Source organism: Megalobrama amblycephala, linkage group LG20 (assembly GCF_018812025.1).
Source record: "Megalobrama amblycephala isolate DHTTF-2021 linkage group LG20, ASM1881202v1, whole genome shotgun sequence".
NCBI classification, from domain to species: Eukaryota; Metazoa; Chordata; class Actinopteri; order Cypriniformes; family Xenocyprididae; genus Megalobrama; species Megalobrama amblycephala.
Genome location: NC_063063.1, coordinates 9865826 through 9883696, shown reverse-complemented (window position 1 = coordinate 9883696; position 17871 = coordinate 9865826). Strand labels below are relative to the sequence as shown.

The 17871-nt window shown below is 35.9% G+C and overlaps 1 protein-coding gene across 1 annotated transcript in view; it reads right to left on the bottom strand.

The window, feature by feature from the left end:
* Positions 1-17871, bottom strand: part of waplb (WAPL cohesin release factor b) — a 61586-nt gene that overhangs the window by 17541 nt on the left and 26174 nt on the right. Inside the window, exons 6-13 of the mRNA XM_048171378.1 lie at positions 13090-13185; positions 10715-10876; positions 6406-6542; positions 6194-6305; positions 5870-6097; positions 3774-3885; positions 3464-3561; positions 921-997 (exon numbers count right to left, since the gene is read on the bottom strand). Coding sequence (XP_048027335.1) covers positions 921-997; positions 3464-3561; positions 3774-3885; positions 5870-6097; positions 6194-6305; positions 6406-6542; positions 10715-10876; positions 13090-13185 — 1022 coding nt within the window. The remainder of the gene's footprint in view (positions 1-920; positions 998-3463; positions 3562-3773; positions 3886-5869; positions 6098-6193; positions 6306-6405; positions 6543-10714; positions 10877-13089; positions 13186-17871) is intronic.

Here is a 17871-nt window from a genome sequence, read left to right as displayed (position 1 = left end):
TGTACACTGTGCTTTACATTATATTACGTTGGCATTAAACTGCTGCAATTTGGTTTCTAATACAGCTGTACATTTGACATATTTCTCTTATTTGACTGTCACAATTCATTCCTTTTGTAAAGCAATAATGGATTTTTTTTTTTTTTCTTTTGCAAATTTGCTCCCATGTAACTCCATAGAGGTTTACACTGTAAAGGAAATGTTACAATAGATTCAAAGTCTTCTGAAGCTCTGTATGAGGAGCAGACCGAACAGAAGTATTCAATCATAATCTCTGACAACTTTCAGTTGATATTCAAATATGGAGCATGAAGTTCTGTGATATCAGATCCAAATGGACTAGCTTTATGGTGCTTGACAACTCCTGATAGAGCTGTCAAAAGTACAGACTTTGGTACCAATATGTATATATACTTTTGACAACTCTAGCTCCTGATATCAGTATACTTTCATTGTAAACACTGTGTATGCAGTGTTTTGAATGACATGAGGGAGTAAATGACAAATGACATTTATGGGCTAACTATCCTTTTTCGTGCTCTGAAGTTGGACTCTTGAGACGGTATGCAACTCTCGTTTATGTTTGAAATGATTGGTCTCTTTAAGAAATGTCAGCATGGCTTGAGCTGTATCAGAGGGTGTTCTCTGGCACAGAAGCTCTCTGCGCTTATGGTCTTGGCAGCTGGTGCTGTTGATAAAGTGTTCCTGTTGCTGTTGGGGTTGTTAATGAGTCTGGAGGCTGTCTGCTGTAATGAGGAAAGCTAGCACAAAGTGCACGGCTAACCTGCACCCCTGCCTGACTGAACAGTACCAGGGTCTTACTGCCAAAAACAGTCAGGAAAACATGAAGAGAACTGTTACATTACCGTAAAACCACAGCTATACTGCTGAACATCTGCATTTGTTCTGGAGTCACTTACTTTGCTGAAGACACTATGAGTTGAGAGTCCTTGTACGCAATCAGGTAGGCCTGGTTTTCTGGATTGTGAACAGTTACCTGTATCAAATAATATCATATTTAAAATATGTATTAAAAAAAAAAAATCCTCTTAAATTGACCCAGCATAGACAGATTATTGTATCTGACTCTGTTGTTCAATCTACAGTAGGTTAATATCAAGGTTAATGCAGTCTGTTTATCCCCAAGAGAAATCTACTGACTCATTCTGCCAACAAGCACAATAACCAATATTCCCTCACAAAAACATAGCATTAGACATCTAAAGTTATGAAGATAACTTTAGCAAAAGCATTATGACCAGAATCTTATATCACAGTATGCGTAATATTATGATAACATCTACACAACCGTTCAAAGTTTGGGGTTGATAAGATTTTTAAAATTGCTTTTCCAAGAAATCTCTCACATTCACCAAGGCTGAATATATTTGATCAAAAATACAGTAAAAACAGCAATATTGTGAAGCATTACTGAAATTTAAAATAACTTTTCTATTTGAATATATTTAAAATGTAATTTATTCTTATGGTGAAAAACTGAATTTTCAGCATCATTACTCTAGTCTTCAGTGTCATATGATTATTCAGAAAGAATCATTCTAATGATGATTTGATGCTCAAAAAACGTTTATTTTAACAAATGCTGAAAACAGTTGTGCTGCCTAATATTTTTGAGGTGCAAACTGTGATGCATTCTTTGCAGAATTCTTTGATGAATAGAAAGTTTAAAAAAAAAGCACTTTAACATTATAAAATATAGATGCACCGATGTATTGGCCGCCGATATTTATCGGTCGATTTTTGATCAATTTACAACCACTGGCATATCAGCTTTAGCATGAAAAAGGCTGATATAACACACCGATGGTTTATTAATTAACTGCGTGAAGGCACTGAGTTGTATAATGTCTCTTGCATAATCCAAGATTAACCCATAATCTAAAATTCCTGCTGTGCTGCTGTCTACGTTTTAATGTTAATCAAAAAAACAAAAGATAAAAAGCATTAATGTGTATAGGGCCCTATGATTATCGCGACGTGGTCGGAATTGCGTAATCCAGTCACAAAAAAAAAAAAAAAAAAAAAGAGTTTATTGTACGACGCGGAATGCCACATAAAGTTTTGATGAATAAATAAAAAGTAGGTCGGCACACAAATCAAATCGCGATATAGACTAGTGTCTGTGAATATTAAGCCGCAAAAGGAATATTTCAATATGAATATCGCATATTCTTCGTGTCTCTGTATGAATGAATGGCGCAGATGCGCAGTTTCATTTAGCTTACCTCATATATACACTGAAGAATGTGTGATGCTTGCCCCAATATGTGAGGACAATGGATGAACTTTATCTCCAGAGTCACTTCGTGAGAATTTTACCATTTCATTTGAAAAAAAAAAAAAATCTATCGTCATATCATAAACGTACAGAAACTCAAGTAGAAGGTCTTCACGGCAACCCATCAAAATAAAAGTTCAGTTTAACTTGAAGTGACAGAAATGTATTACTGTTGTACTGTAGAATTTAGCTTTGTCTCAATGTAATAATATATGGATTTAATTTATACGGTGAAGAATATGCAGTTATTTTACATTGGTTTACTTTATTTCTATATCTTTATGTAGGCCTGCTGAATGTTAAATGGATCCAATCCATGTTCATTAGAAATAATTTGATGCAGCCATTAACTAGCTAGTAACTTAATGCATGTTTTTTTTTTTTTTACTTTGCTGATTTAAAACATGATCGAAACAATATCTATTTTAGTGACAAATGTTAATGACAAAAATAAGAGCAAGTGACAAATATCAGTATCAGCCAATAATAGTTTGTTGAAATTGGTATCAGCCCCAAAAAATCCTATCAGTGAATTCCTATTATACATATCTTTACTGTCATTTTTTGATCAATTTAATGCATGACTGCTGAATAAATGTATTAATAAATTAATTATTAATTTTTTTAATCTTACTGACCCCAAACTTTTGAACTGTAGTGTATAGCACAACAAGACCATATCTTTGGAAAGTCACTGAAAATGTCTTGTTTGTAAAAACCATGTGAAAGCATATATAATTTTATTCTGTTAATGCTGCAAAGTATGTGAATTTTAATTGAAATTTGTGTATAACCATGTTAATGGGGTTTGCAGGTTCAAGGAGAAACAGCCTGAATCTACTTGATATAACTTATTCAGGGCACTTTATCCACCTTATTTTTAAACATGAGAGGGCTAGGGCCATTTGTAACTTGAATGTGTGAGGCTTCTGGTGTCATTCGCTTCCAGTTATTTTTAGCTGTACAAAACTATTTGTTATGCTGCTTGATATTGCAAACTGGTATTTCTTATGGAATGTCTCACACATTCACAAAAAAAAAAAAAAAAACTTTGCATTGCAAAATAAAGTGGATAATGCACCATGTTGCACGTAACATAACATATGCATAACAAGTAGTGTCTAAGAATCACAACTCAAAAGTGTGAATGAGTATCAAACTTACACTTTCTAGAACACGGAGACATCTCTCAGCCCCCCACAATGACGCCACTAGGTTCTCCTTATCATCCTCCCTGCTCAGGTTCTCCACACACTCTTTAACTGTGAGGAAACACACATATGCACAATTGCATATAAACACACTGTTAAAAGCATCTTATTCTAAAATGCATGTGTCTGAAACAAATAAGATGGCCATGACTTACTAAAATATTAACATATCTCTCTGCACTTCAGCATAAAATAACAAATAATAAACAGATCTTTAATATTACACAGGTCACTTCAGCAAATACACAGTAAAAGCAGAAGACCTTTATCTACAATGTGGTCCAGGCCTCCCAGAAGCCGGAGTTCTTCTTTAAACCAATCCCCCGCTCTCTTCGACGTCAATGACAACAACGTCTCCATGGCTAAATGTCCCGTCTGAAGAGAAAAAGAAAATGCACAATCAGTCTGAAAGATATTATAAAAAATACTTTCAGTTAGAATGACTCCATTATGCAAATGTAAAAGTTCTATTTGCTGAACAGAACATTAAAACAAATGTAAATGGAGGGTGTGAAATGCAAAGAAACAAGACTTGATAAAAGTTAATAAGACTTATGGCTCAAGCTAAAACATTAAAACAAGTAAATATTATAATAGTTTAGTAAAGGGTGTTTTGAATTAATTTATGGGTGAATTTAGAGACAACATCTTGTAGAGGGTTTTATCATGCTGTGCTTTCATGTGCTAACAGTCTAAGTAGGCGTTCACACAAGATGCGTTGTGTTCAGTTTGTGTATTTTTAATTGCTGGCCTATGTGCACATGCTCCAGACAGATGTCTTTGACCAGTAAGTCATGTCTGTTTTTTTGTTTTTTTTTCAACGTCAGCATTTTCAAAAACTGCATGTCAAGTAAAAACAGCTCAACTTAAAATCCGTGAATTCTATATCTTTCTGATGCATTCCACCCAGCTGTTTTTGAAATCATCCTGTGAGAACAGCTTACAAAACCTAGGCTGTCAGCAGAATGTTAAACCTTCTCAGAGAAAGAGTCCATAATTTCACCCAAAAATGAAAATTATCCCATAATTTACTCACCTTCAAGCCACCCTAGGGGTATATATGACTTTCTTCTTTCAGTCAAACACAATCAGAGTTATATTAAAAATATTCTGGCTCTTCCAAGCTTTATAATAGGAGTGAGTAGTAACCAGTATTTTGAAGCCCAAAAAAAGCACATCCATCCATCATAATAGTAATCCATACGGCTCCAGGGGTTTAATAAAGGCCTTACACCACAATACACAATACACCAAATAGATTTTGAAAGCATCCCTAGAATTAGGAATGCACCGATACTATTTTTTAAGGACAGAGTAAAAGTACCGATATTTTTTTTCTGGTACTTGCCGATACAGATTCTGATGCCTACACATTTGTTAATTTCTTTTTGTCTCACGTGAGGTATCGGTCTTTGGTATCGGGGGTATTTTTACGAGTACGAGTACAAGTACATGAGCTTGGTATCGGGCCCAATACCGATACTTGTATCGGGTGCATCCCTACCTAGAATGCACAATCCAAAATCTGAAGTGTATCCACTAGAGGGAGCAGAAAATTAAAGGATTAGTTCACCCCCATGACCAAAGCGCCCACCAAAACCATGTGTTTTGTATTGATTTACCATCTAACGAAGTTATCATAGTTGGTTAAATGAAGTCGGTGTGCCATCTACAGGCCTTTTGGGTGAAGTGTAGGTTGGTAAAGAATGTGCAAAATGGCCATAACTACATTACCCTTTTTGATAGAATAATCGTGATTAATAATTTTGAGCAAAATATTCGTGATTATCAGTTTAACCATTATCGTGCAGCCCTAAGCGTAAGCTTTTTGAAGAATATGGAAATGTGGTTTTGGCGGAAGCACTTAGAAGGCGATCATTTGTTTATATAAAGCATATACATTTCCATTTTTTTCAAAAATGACCGATCGTTTCGCTAGATAAGACCTTTATTCGTCGTCTGGTACCGTTTAAAGCCCTTTGAAGCTGCACTGAAACTGTAATTTTTGACCTTCAACCGTTTGGAGGCCACTGAAGTCCATTATAAGGAGAATAATCCTGGAATGTTTTCATCAAAAATCTTAATTTCTTTTCGACTGAAAAAAGAAAGACATGAACATCTTGGATGACATGGGGGTGAGTAAATTATAAGGAAAATTTTATTTGGAAGTGAACTAATCCTTTAACCTTTCTGAAAACCCCAAATGAACAAAATCTCCCATCTGCATGGTCTATCACACAAGCTGAATAATAAAAAGTTCAAATCCTGGACAGGACTGTTTGTAGATGGAAACAGAAATACTGCACTGCAGGAAGAAACATTCACCCAATAAACAAGCACAAGCTGATCTCAAGCTTACCGTGATATTCTCCAAGTCGAGATGCTTATTGTGGACGGTTTCACAGAGTTTGCGAATCTTTTCTTTCACTTTGTTCATCTCTTTTGTCGTCAGCTGATCAGCAATGGATTTGTCCTGTTCTAATTCCAGTAAACGAATCATCAGATCCAAACTGGCCCGATCCAGGTCCATATTCAAGCGGTCCCGACTGAGAATGTACATAAGAGAGGCCGTACACAGAGCTAGATTCTAAGGAAGGGACAAGGACAGCAAAGTAGAACCGATTAAATGTTAGGCATCACCAAGTGAAGATTTTAAGAAGAGTCAAAACATCTTCGGACTTACTGGATGTTGAGGTGCATCATTGAGAGTTTTAAAGACCTGAGCCACTTTCCCACGAGCCCTCAGGTGCATCCTGAAACCGGGCATGGCGCACCGCGTGGCCAAACTAATAACACTGCACACAATTGCAAAAGTATTGTAATGAGCAAACATTAGGTCATAGCTTAAATATCACAGAATGGTCAGAATATATACTGAAGGAATGTTTTCTGCACCTAAGGCAGCGTGTGTTAAGGGGTTGACCAGTCTTTAGACCAGTGGCAAGATACTCAAAGTCATCTGTGAACTCCTGATTCTCGCCAAACTCCACCACATCATTGAAATGCTTCACGTGCTGGACAACAGTGTACAACTGCAGAGAAAAAGAGAGCATGTTGCTGGTTATTTTATGGGCTCAGTTACTATTTCTACCAGTGCAACCGAGCAAAGTGGTATCAAGCTACATGCAGCATTAACCTCGTCAACAAATTTACTGAAAGAAATATTCTTTGATGATGGGTTTTGCTTTCCTGAGGTATATGGGTATATAAATATATAAAGCCCCTCACCGACTCAAACACTTCATTCATATTTTAGATGATATGGACACATTTTATATTTTATAATATGAGAAGTTTTATTTCATGATAACATATTTAACTGTCATTTTGGTTATTTTATTTTAGTCATTAAAAATGAGAACAAGGAAACAAATTACAAACAAAAGGACAAGTGCAAAAGAATAAAGTTCTATTCAGTAAAGGTGCAATATGTAAAATTTGGGAGGATCTATTGACAGAAACACAATATAATATGCATAACTATATTTTCAGTGGTGTATAAAGACCTTACATAACGAATCATTATATTTTTATTACCTTAGAATAAGCCATTTCTATCTCACACACCACGGGTACCCTTACATGTTAAGTCGCCATTACGCACCAGCATGTTCTACAGCAGCCCTAAATGGACAAACTGCTCTACAAAGCGCGTTTAGTCACTATGTTGTTCTTCTAAATTGTTCGTGTTTTTAGAGGCAACTTGCATCGTCACTACGTTGAATATACACGAAGAAGTAGTAATAGTAGTAGCCGTCTGGTTTATTAGAAGCGCGAGAGCCGCATTGAATTCTTGTTCATGCTGTATAACTCTTTTTAAAAAGTACGTTCCACTCTTTATTTTTTTTATTCATGCATGTTTCTTTATCACTCTAAAGTGTCAATAATGATAGACACTTTATATCATACCAACATTATACTGTATATTGTCATGCTGCAACAATTATCCAACTGTAACTATTTGTTTAATGTCATCAGTTACTTTACACTAGTTACACATGTTCTGTATTATATTTTTTAGAAAGGCTACTCTTTGTTTAGTCTAAAGTATAGGCAATTCAGTATCAAGTTAAAACTGAAATTAAAAAATAAATAAATGAATAATACCAGCTTTTCTGCTATGCTGGTAGTACTAAGACCTGGATTGATTCGGAACCTGTCAATAGGCGGCTACTTTAAAATGCTTCATTTACAAACAGTTGTCATGAAGTGTTGATCACGGACGTGTGGGGCACATGAATGCAATGGCCAATCAGAGCCACTTAAGTTATCAGAATGTGTGCAATTCTGCTCAAAATGTTTTGAGAGTTTCTGTTTAATGCAAGCTTAGAGTTCTGCACGCTTGCAAATCCTTCAATTATAACAAAGTGTAGACACAATGTAAACAAGAGATTCATTGTGCAGTGTAGACAGCTTTTTTGATTAAAATGGGAGCTTTCGAAAGAGGGCAGAGCTTAGTGAGGTTGTCCTAAACTGACGCGATTGACAGGGTGCACTTTTTGCTTGCTTTCTGTACATAACCCATTCACAAAGTACATAATCCATTCACAAAGTTTTATTTTGTAAGTAAAAAGCTAAATTACTGAACTGTATTTAAATGCAGGATTGAATCCGAAACTGCGATGATTAACCATGATAACCATAGCAATAAATGGGACAAAACAATTCTGATACTGTATGTGAAAATTTATCTGTGCATTAGGTCTTGTAGTCTAAATTCCAAACTAATAGACCAACCACTTTTTTTCTATTACATGTAATGTGTTTCTTTGTTGTTCATTTTATTACTAACTTTTTACTTGATCTATTTAAACAATGTTTACTTATCAATATTTGAGAACCAATTTTACTGGTATTGGAACAGACTACAGGAATTTTGGTATCATGGCAACACTAGCAACACTAGTAACACTCCAATCACTGTCATATTAAAAATAATAAATAATTTAAAAAGTGGTAGTCTGGAGTAGATGAAGATTCGTTCCACATGGCGCATGCAGGCCAGCAAAGTATTTCATGTTACGCTTCATTATTTGCTGATAATGTGTGAACAGAAAGACCCAAACCAGAGTTATAACAAGCAAGAGCACTTTCTTATATGTTATAACTCTGATTTGGGGACTGAAAGCTGCCTAAATGTAGAAAAATCCAAACAGTTTACAACTTTTAGCCTAGATGAAAACCAAACCATTCATTCAGTGAGTGGGCAGAGTAAGAGTTGAGGGTTGTAACGTAGGTGGGCTTGAACACCTTTCTAACTGTTTAACACCCACAATAAGAATAACTCTACAGAACATCAGTGCTTTCTGGACCCCATCGATAGGTCTTTGTGTATTACTATAACAGTCCTAATGATCAAGCCAGTTTCCAATATGCGGCCACTGAGACATTCAAATTCAAAATTCACTGAAAAACAACTGCACTACTTTGTATGCATATTAAGATAGAGCTTTATGCCTTTATCGTTGGTTCCATGCCACTGACTTTCAAATTTAATTGGCTCCTGCTTGGGCCTTCAGTATTAAGTTGCCAAATGTTTAAACATCTAATGCATTATAAATGTCTTAACGCAGCAGTAAAGCCACACAATACAGATTCAGCTTTCTTTTTTTTTTTGTCCCAGTATTATGCACAAGTAAGTATTTCAAAGATGTTTCCAGTCTAACTCAAGCCCAGGCCTGGGACAAAAAGCCCGGTTGTACCCCCATATTGGCAGTCTTGTGCATGAACTACCCGGATCGATGTTGCCAAATATAGATTTTGAGATGTATATTGATTTTGAATATTTCAGACAGTTTCAATACTCATTTTCAATGTCTCAGATAAGCTCGGTTGACAGTAAATGCAGCAAACTCCACCTCTGTATGTGATGTGAGTTTAACGTGCATTAAGAACGCAATGTGCGCCAATTACAATTTATTTTCAGATAATTTCTAACATTTTTGTGGACAGTTTAAAACCTTTTTATGCTTTTCACACACATCACACAGCTTTTTAATGAGAAACATTTATAAACCCTGTTTCTTGAGGGTTAACACTTGGAAGTGAAGAAATTCATTTGACTTCATTTAAATAACTAATACTAATGAAATATTCCTTTTTTATTTTACTGTGGAGTTAATGCTCTTAATGTTGTAGCATTTTTTTTTAACTTTTCATAATAACATAAAAGGTTTTTAACATTCGTGTGTTATGTCATTGCTTTGGCAAAGTATCTGTCAAATTGAACTAAAATCGAAAGCGGAATAAGGCTTAATCCCCTTATCAAATCGCAAAAGGCTGTGACTTAAAGTCTGTTTGCACTGCTTGTTTCAAAGCGAAGTGCGCACTTTACTTTACATGATAAGCCCATTGGCAGTTCAACAGTGAATTAATGCAGTGAACTCTATTTCTGCATGTGATGTGAGTTTTATGTGCACTTGGGAACGCAACAGGCACCAGTTACACATTTTCACATTTACATAATTTCCAACATTTTTGTGAAGTGAAGTATTATAATTTCCCTACTGTAATGTAAAGAAAAAAATCCCTCTCAAATATTTGTTTTCATTTATTTTAACAGTGCATTTGTTTTTTCAATTTAGATTAGCAATATATTTGTTTGGCTTCCTAAATCACCAGTGTGAATGCAATGTAAGACACGCATATATCAACTAAAATGAGGTTTGAGTCCACTTTAAAATCCAGGATACAAGTTAATGTAAAGACTTTTTTCTCTCAAAAGTGCACCGATTGATGCGTTTAACATTAAAAATGTTCTACATTTAGTTACGGTGGAGCTATAGTCCCCTAAAGAGAGACCAAGGTCCAAATCCTGTGGGATTTTCCAATAGGCAATGAATTCGAAATTCAGCTTTCAGTGTGCACATTTAAGCAAATAATATTAGCCATGATTTTAACATCTTTCTAGACTCATCTGATCCAATCTGCCAAAAGTTAAGATATTTTGTAAAAAAAAAAAAAAAAAAGATTAAAACATGCAAACCAATATTTTTAAAGACAAAAAATGGATGTCACTTGTTGAATTAAACATGCAACATGATGAGAACGTGACGACAAGCATACTACATCTAAATTGTTTATTAATGCATTGTGTTTCATGCTATTTTGAAAAAGTAGTAAGCAATATACACATGATTTGATGCTATGCAGCAAGTTTCAATATTGTATAAAATCAGAGGGGGCGTCAAGTGTTTCCACTCACCTCCTTGTGTTCTTTCCTACATTTGAGTGCAGTAACCATGTCCTGGTAGGGTTCTGTGGGGATGGTAACGGACTTGATGACTTTGGGAGGAGGGGCTGGAGCTTTGAATACCCCGTCGTCCTTGTGAGAGTTCGACTCTTTACTGCCTCCTGATGAAACAGCCTGTGCAAGAACGACGACTCAGAATTAAAGCATAACATGATGTTTGGAAGCACTGCAGAGCTGATTCACATACACCAAGAGCTGCCAACAACCAACCCACTGCTGGTTACATAACATGACGACTAAGATTGGGTCTACAGAATGCTATGAATTCCTCATGCAGCAACAGCTAAAAGGCCAAATCCACAGCCAACAGCAATGCTGCTAAATAAAATGCTCCTAAGATGGCCAAGCGCTAGATACTTGAATGAATAATGCAATGTTTTGAAAACTTTAATATCTGTGGCCTTGTTTATAGAAACAGTACAAACGGAGGTGCTGAGCTAATGAGAATGCTTACAAACAGTTCAAGTGAAGCGTAAGCATATCTGTCAGTGTGTTTATTATTACAGTGGGCTTCACTGGCAGCAGCAGATGCAGGCTGCCTAAATTGTGTGGGATTGATTGTGTTTAGATTGCAAATGTAGAGAGCGAGGGAGAGGCTGTTAGTAGAAAGAGAAGTGCATAATGGGGTTGATTTGCACCAAACATAAAATCAAAATTCACCCCATTTACTTTAATATACAATCCTGGTTTTAATGTGAATGATTCATCAGGTCCAGTTATTCCAAAGCAAAAAAAAAAATGCTTCTTTCAGAATATTTCATTAAAATATAATAACTTGCTTCACCTTGCTGCCAGGTCAACTGTTTAATGTTAAAAAAAAAAAAAAGCTGAATTAGTGAAGGGAGAAACAAAGCTTTTCAAAAATCTGAACCATGTTCAAAGTAATGTTCTGTTTCAAAGCACTTGAAATATGGAAACGCTGTTGCTGTAATGTGAACACAGCCCAAGAATGCATAAAGACTAGGGCTGCCAAAATTACCCTAACGATTATTTTGGTAATTAAGTAATCGGCTGATTATTTTTATGATTAAACGAGTAATTAGGTTTTCTTTTTTTGTGTGTGACAAAAATAGACCTAAGTGAACAGTAGCCTTTAAAATTACTTAAAATACATACAGTACATAATAATAATAATAATAATAATAATAATAATAATAATAATAATAATAATACTAATATGAGGCAATAATTATTCCGGCAGAGAGCGCCAATGGCCTGGTGATTGTTGTTACACTTTGCAGCATGATCAAATCCTTGTTTAACATTGGCCAAACATTATTTAATTCAAACGTCCTCTTAATCTTTAATGTTTGGCCACTTATTTGCGATAGAAATACTACAGCCACTGTAATTTCTTGAAAAAGAACATGTGGACATCAAACATTCAAAACTCTGAGCGCTTGTTTAAACTTTTATTTTGTAATAGTGATAAACAACAATTTGCATATTTAGAAACATACTGATGTATTCTCATGTGTTAGAGTAGGTTTATAAATGATAGTACAATGCTATGATTATGATTAAGTATTGTGATTTTACATTTTTTAATACATCGCACAGCCTTACAAAATGGTCTAATAATACAGTTCAAGGATTCACGTCTGTGGAATGCACCACTTCTGGTATTTTGCCGGATAATCGACATCAGTAAATTTTTTTAAAATTGAGCACTCAAATCTAATCAAGGACTCGTGACAGCCCTAATAAAGACCATTTACAAAGCTTTAAAATTATATAATTATAGCATTTCCCCGAATATAAGTTGGATTTTTTTTTTTTTTTTTTTTTGCCAGTAGATTTACTTTCAATTTAATTTTAGGCTTGGTGTTTATAAAGGTTTATAATGAATGCCACTATAATTCATATATTTCATTTCATACTTTTTACTTTGTTGCAGTTTGACAATGTAATTTTGACCTGGTGTGACAGTAAGATGAGGCTCAAATAAAATAAATCTTCATCCTTCACAATCTACTGCAAATTCCATCCAAGTCTATTCCTGATGAATAAAATCTAGTCTCTCCCTAAAACATCACAAAACTAAATTAAAATGGAAGGTGAATGTCATTTCATATTGACTTTAACAGCTGAGTTCTGGTGCTAAGCTATTACTGTTTAATGTTTCACACTGAGTGAACACCAAAGCAGAAATGTGTGGAGTGCTATCATAGAGGTAGTAGATTTCGAACAAAGGTGACTATAAACATTGTGGTGATAGTATGAGAAGTGCCTGATCTGAAGTGCTTTCTAAAGTGGACTATGATGACTGTGTTTGTGAAGAAGTTGAGGTGTTCAGTGGAGTATCCCGTGCTTGGTGTTATACTCACTGGAGGAGCTTGAGACCGTGATGGAGGCATGGGTAGCAGTTCTTCTGGCTCTGGCTGGTTCCAGTGTCTTGCATTATACACAGCTTTAGTAGGCGACTGTGGAAAAAACAGACAAAGCACTTTTACACTGAGGGAATTTTCATACTAGAGCTTATTCCAGAGTTCATTTAATGTCTTGATTATCTTTGGGTTCATTAGGTTTGGGTGGCTTGTATCAGGGACAACAACTCCATTTTGAGATTGAACAGAAGTTTCACAGTTTTATTGGGGGAAAAAATTAGGCATATTGGCACATAGATTTATCAGTGGTTCTCAAACAGGGAGACGAAGCCCACTAGAGGGCCTCAAATGACAAAGTAATTCTACTTTTGATTTTAATTTATTTAATTTATTCAAAATTGTGATTTCTAAATCTGGTAAAGTGGAATAGGCATTTTTATAACAATTTTTATAATGGGCATTTTTATAACAAATTTTCTCCTAGTTACAAAAAGCTCTAAAATATTTTTATTGGGTAGAAATTGTGATTAAAACATTTTTAAAATCCTTCATCATTCAAACTGAGCGAGAGACTTTGAATATTATTGTGGGAAATGGCAGGCCTTGGAGGCAAACAAGGTTGAGAATCACTAATGAGAACCATTACCCATATTTTAGTAGGGACAAGTAAGTAAAGAAGTTAAGCTAAGAATGATTGAGTCATTACCTTCTATGATAAATATCTATTGCAAATATTAATTTACATTTAAAGGTCCCATGACATGCTACTTTTTGGATGATTTTATATAGGCCTAAGTAGTCCCTAGTACTGTATCTGAAGTCCCTTTCCCGAAATTCAGCCTTGGTGCAGAATTTCAGCCACTACAAACCAGTCCCACAATGAGCTTTCCTCAGGACGTGCCGTTTCTGAGTCTGTAGCTTTAAATGCTAATGAGGAGGAGAGAGGTGGGGCAAGGTGGAGGGTGGGTGTGGCCTTAACAAGCTTGCGGCCGGGCACTGTACCATGCGCTAATGTTAACAGTGGATGTATCGCAATGACTCGTAGACACACAGTTGTTCAAGCTTTCAATTTGACCCAGAATCTGATCCGGATGGAGAAGCACCAGATGAAGAAGTTGCAACTCAGCGGCTACGGCAGGACGTCTCCGAATGGTTAGTTTAAAACATTGTGTCTGGATAGGGTACTTTAGTTGGTTTATGTATGCTGTTACAGTTATTATCATGTAGCTAATGCTAGCCTACATTGTTGGCTCTTCATGTTGCTCTGATTTGCTATCGATCGTATATTATATTATTTATATATATATATATATATATATATATATATATATATATATATATATATATATATATATATATATATATATATATATATATATATATATATATATATATATATATATATATAATTATCAGCTATAGACACTAACAAGCGCAACTAAATGTGTATTCACACACACACACACTTGATGCTATCTACCTTTACATTAGCGACAGTAACTGGGCTGTATTGGCCCACGTTGAGGAAACAGTCGTCGGTGAAATGTGTGGCACAGACATACAAAACTTTGGGAAGTTGTATCAGTGCATTACCAGAGAAAATAATATTAACCCACTATTTCTTCATAGGCTCGGATGAAGGAACTAAAAAAAAATACATTTGTACATCCAGACACTGAGCAACTGCCATGCTTCGCTCGTATCACATATATATGATGTCTCTCGAGGGGATATATATATATATATATATATATATATATGTGCTCGATATCTCACTGTAGTAGCTCATTTTCTCGTGGGCGGGCAACGCAGAGAAAGGGGAGGTAACCTTTCCCCTTATGACGACATATAGGGAAGATTCCAGATTGGGCCGTCTGAGCTTTCATTTTCTCAATTTACCCAGGACTCGGTTTACACCCATCGCCTTTTCTAGCAACTGGGGGACCATATGCAGGCAAGGGGAACTCATATTAATGTTAAAAAAAACCTCATAAAGTGAAATTTTCATGCCATGGGACCTTTAACGTGTTTAGTGACAGTATTCACCATTTTTTTCATTTTCTGAAGAGAATGCAATTTGTGCTTGTCAGCCCAAAACTCAAGTATGAGCAAAATTAAGAGCAAAGTTTGCCTCCGCAAACACAACTATAATGCGTAGTGAACAAAACATCCATTTCTGGTAGTTACCTAGCCACAGTGATGAAAAAGCCACTTATGTTCAATGAAGCAAACACATCAGGGTTTAGAGCCAAAAAACGCATTGTGAAAAGAGACCTATGAGAGTTCGGGAGTGGAATCACACATGGGTTCAAAGAAAGCAACCAAACCAAGTGTGAAACCCGAGAACACATCTAACATCCAAATCCACTCTAGTCATGAAGATAATTGTCTGTAAACATTTGTCAATGCATAAGCCTCTGCTCCACTTTGCACAAAGATGGCTATATTCCTTCAACCATAATCACGTTTGTAATTAAAACTCATTAAGAAGTGCTACATTTCTCAGCTTGTTTGTTTTGGCGGAGTGTGAAATGAAGCGCAGGTCATTTGTCTCAGTGGGAGTGCATTCAAAACAGACTACAGGAACACTCTGTATATGAACAATTCACAGAGGATGCCAGATCGAGTCAAACTGCAGGAACTGACGGCGCACAAACAGCCAAAAGGGAAGGGGGTGATAAAAGTGCACTTGGCTATTGGAGGAGGTGTAGGCACAGTCCACTGGGCAACACTGAGGACTGGGTTATTATTAATAATGAAGAGAAAGAGTCTGGCCCTCAACATAACTCTGCAGGAGACTGGTTTTAATCTTCTGTAATTAAGAAGTGTTCTTCATGCTAGCAGGGAGTGAAAGTCTAGCTCCACCCCATACAGAGTTCCACATGCTGGGCTAGAATCTTCCAGAAGGTCTTGCAGAGAGAAATCAAACTGCCCCCTGAAGTGTTTTTTCTGCGAGTTGGAATCCCCATCTAAAGACTGGGAATGACGCTGCCAAGTGAGACCTCCAACAGGACCAGCATACAAACGCTTCTAGCTATGCAAGTTCATGTTGCTATGTTATGAAATACCACAATGTGATTAAAAAAATGTGCAGACTTGATGTAAATAACAGATTCATTGTGCAGTATAGACAGTTTCATTGATTACAATGGGAGTTTTGGTGAGTTGTAGCAGCTTGGTTTCAATAAAGGCTGTTTTTGGACATTACCCACATTTTGATTTCTGAAACTTACTGTCTGTATGTCAATAGATCAGGGTAAACTACATTTCTCAATTCATGACCCCTTTATTTGTAGAAAGTCAACAGCCTTTGTAACAACTGCATTTGGAAAACCAAACAAATCGTTGAACAGTATAAAGAAAAAAAAGCACACCTGATGATTGTCTAATGGCGCTTTTCCACTGTGAGGTACTGTACGCTCGCTTTACTTTCGTTTTTTCCACTGCAGTTTAGTACCGCTTGAAAATGGGTGGGATTATAGACTGATAGTTATAGGGCTATAGGGCCAGGTGGATCCGCTCCTCGGCTACCAAAGAGGAATGTCTGCACCTCGTCTACTGACCACGATACAGCCATTTCTTTTTTTCAAGATGCGTGCGACCGCGGTTTAAAGCAAGTTGTTTTTAAAAAAGTCATGTGAATAAATGATACTGCGGTGGCTGTTATTGACTATTTAAATCTAGCGGGTTTGGGGTCTCGTGTTTCAAATCCAATGACGCTTCTCTCTGACCAATCAGTGATCTGCAGTGTTTACACATAACATTTTAGTATCATGTACCATGCAGTGGAAAAGCGTCAATAGACAACTGAAAACTCGAGTAGAGAATGCATCTGAGAAGAGTTTAGATGCGTTCAGCTCACATTTTAAAAATGAGGTGGTTTTGACTTCAGCTTCTTTACAAATCATCACAGTCATATGCCACAGCTGTATGATGACATAAATGGATTAAAAAACAAACATGGCTCTCCAGCACCTGCGTGTCAATAGCCAAGCACTTTAATTAAATTAACTTTAAATATCATAACCATGTTATTACTGAAGTGTCTCAAGAGCTTAGGAAAAGAGAAAATGTCTCTCCATTCAAATGCACAACCAGTAGCTTAAGTCTGCAGCTGTGAGTAATTTCACTACAGTCAGGCACTTCTCCAGCAGAAATACTGCCATCAACTGCATCCTCGTGAAACTACTAATAGAAAACATAATACAAAAACATAAAAATAAACAATTTATCTATTAGTCATGTAATAATCAGTTCGATACACCTAATAAAGCTTCTCTCAGATCATGATGTAATATTAATAATGATAATCTTCAGTCACTCGGCTACTCTGCAAGATATGCTCCCCTGTTATTGCACTAAGATTCAAGTTTCTCCACATTTTGCCTTCTGTTTCAATGAGCGTCATCAGCATAGATTTTAGACTCCCTGCTTGCGAGATCTTCAACGGATTACAGTGAACAATGTCAATTGAAGTGGCATCTCTCATTCTAGTAAGGAGTTATGTCAACAACTTTGAGGGCAAGTATTCTCAAGATATAAACGTTATAAGAGATTTAATAAATGATTACCTAATCTTTAAAAGTATGTTTGTAAAAAGATTTTTTTTTCTCTTAAATCATCCTAGGAAATCCTAGGAACATTTCCAACAAATTGGCCAAATTTGACTAGTTGATTTGTGTGGTGAACCATATTCTCTTTTTACATTTTAAAGATCTAATATTGTTATGGCTGCACTTTAAAAGGGGATGAATTTATGAAGTTTTACTATGCTGACTAGTT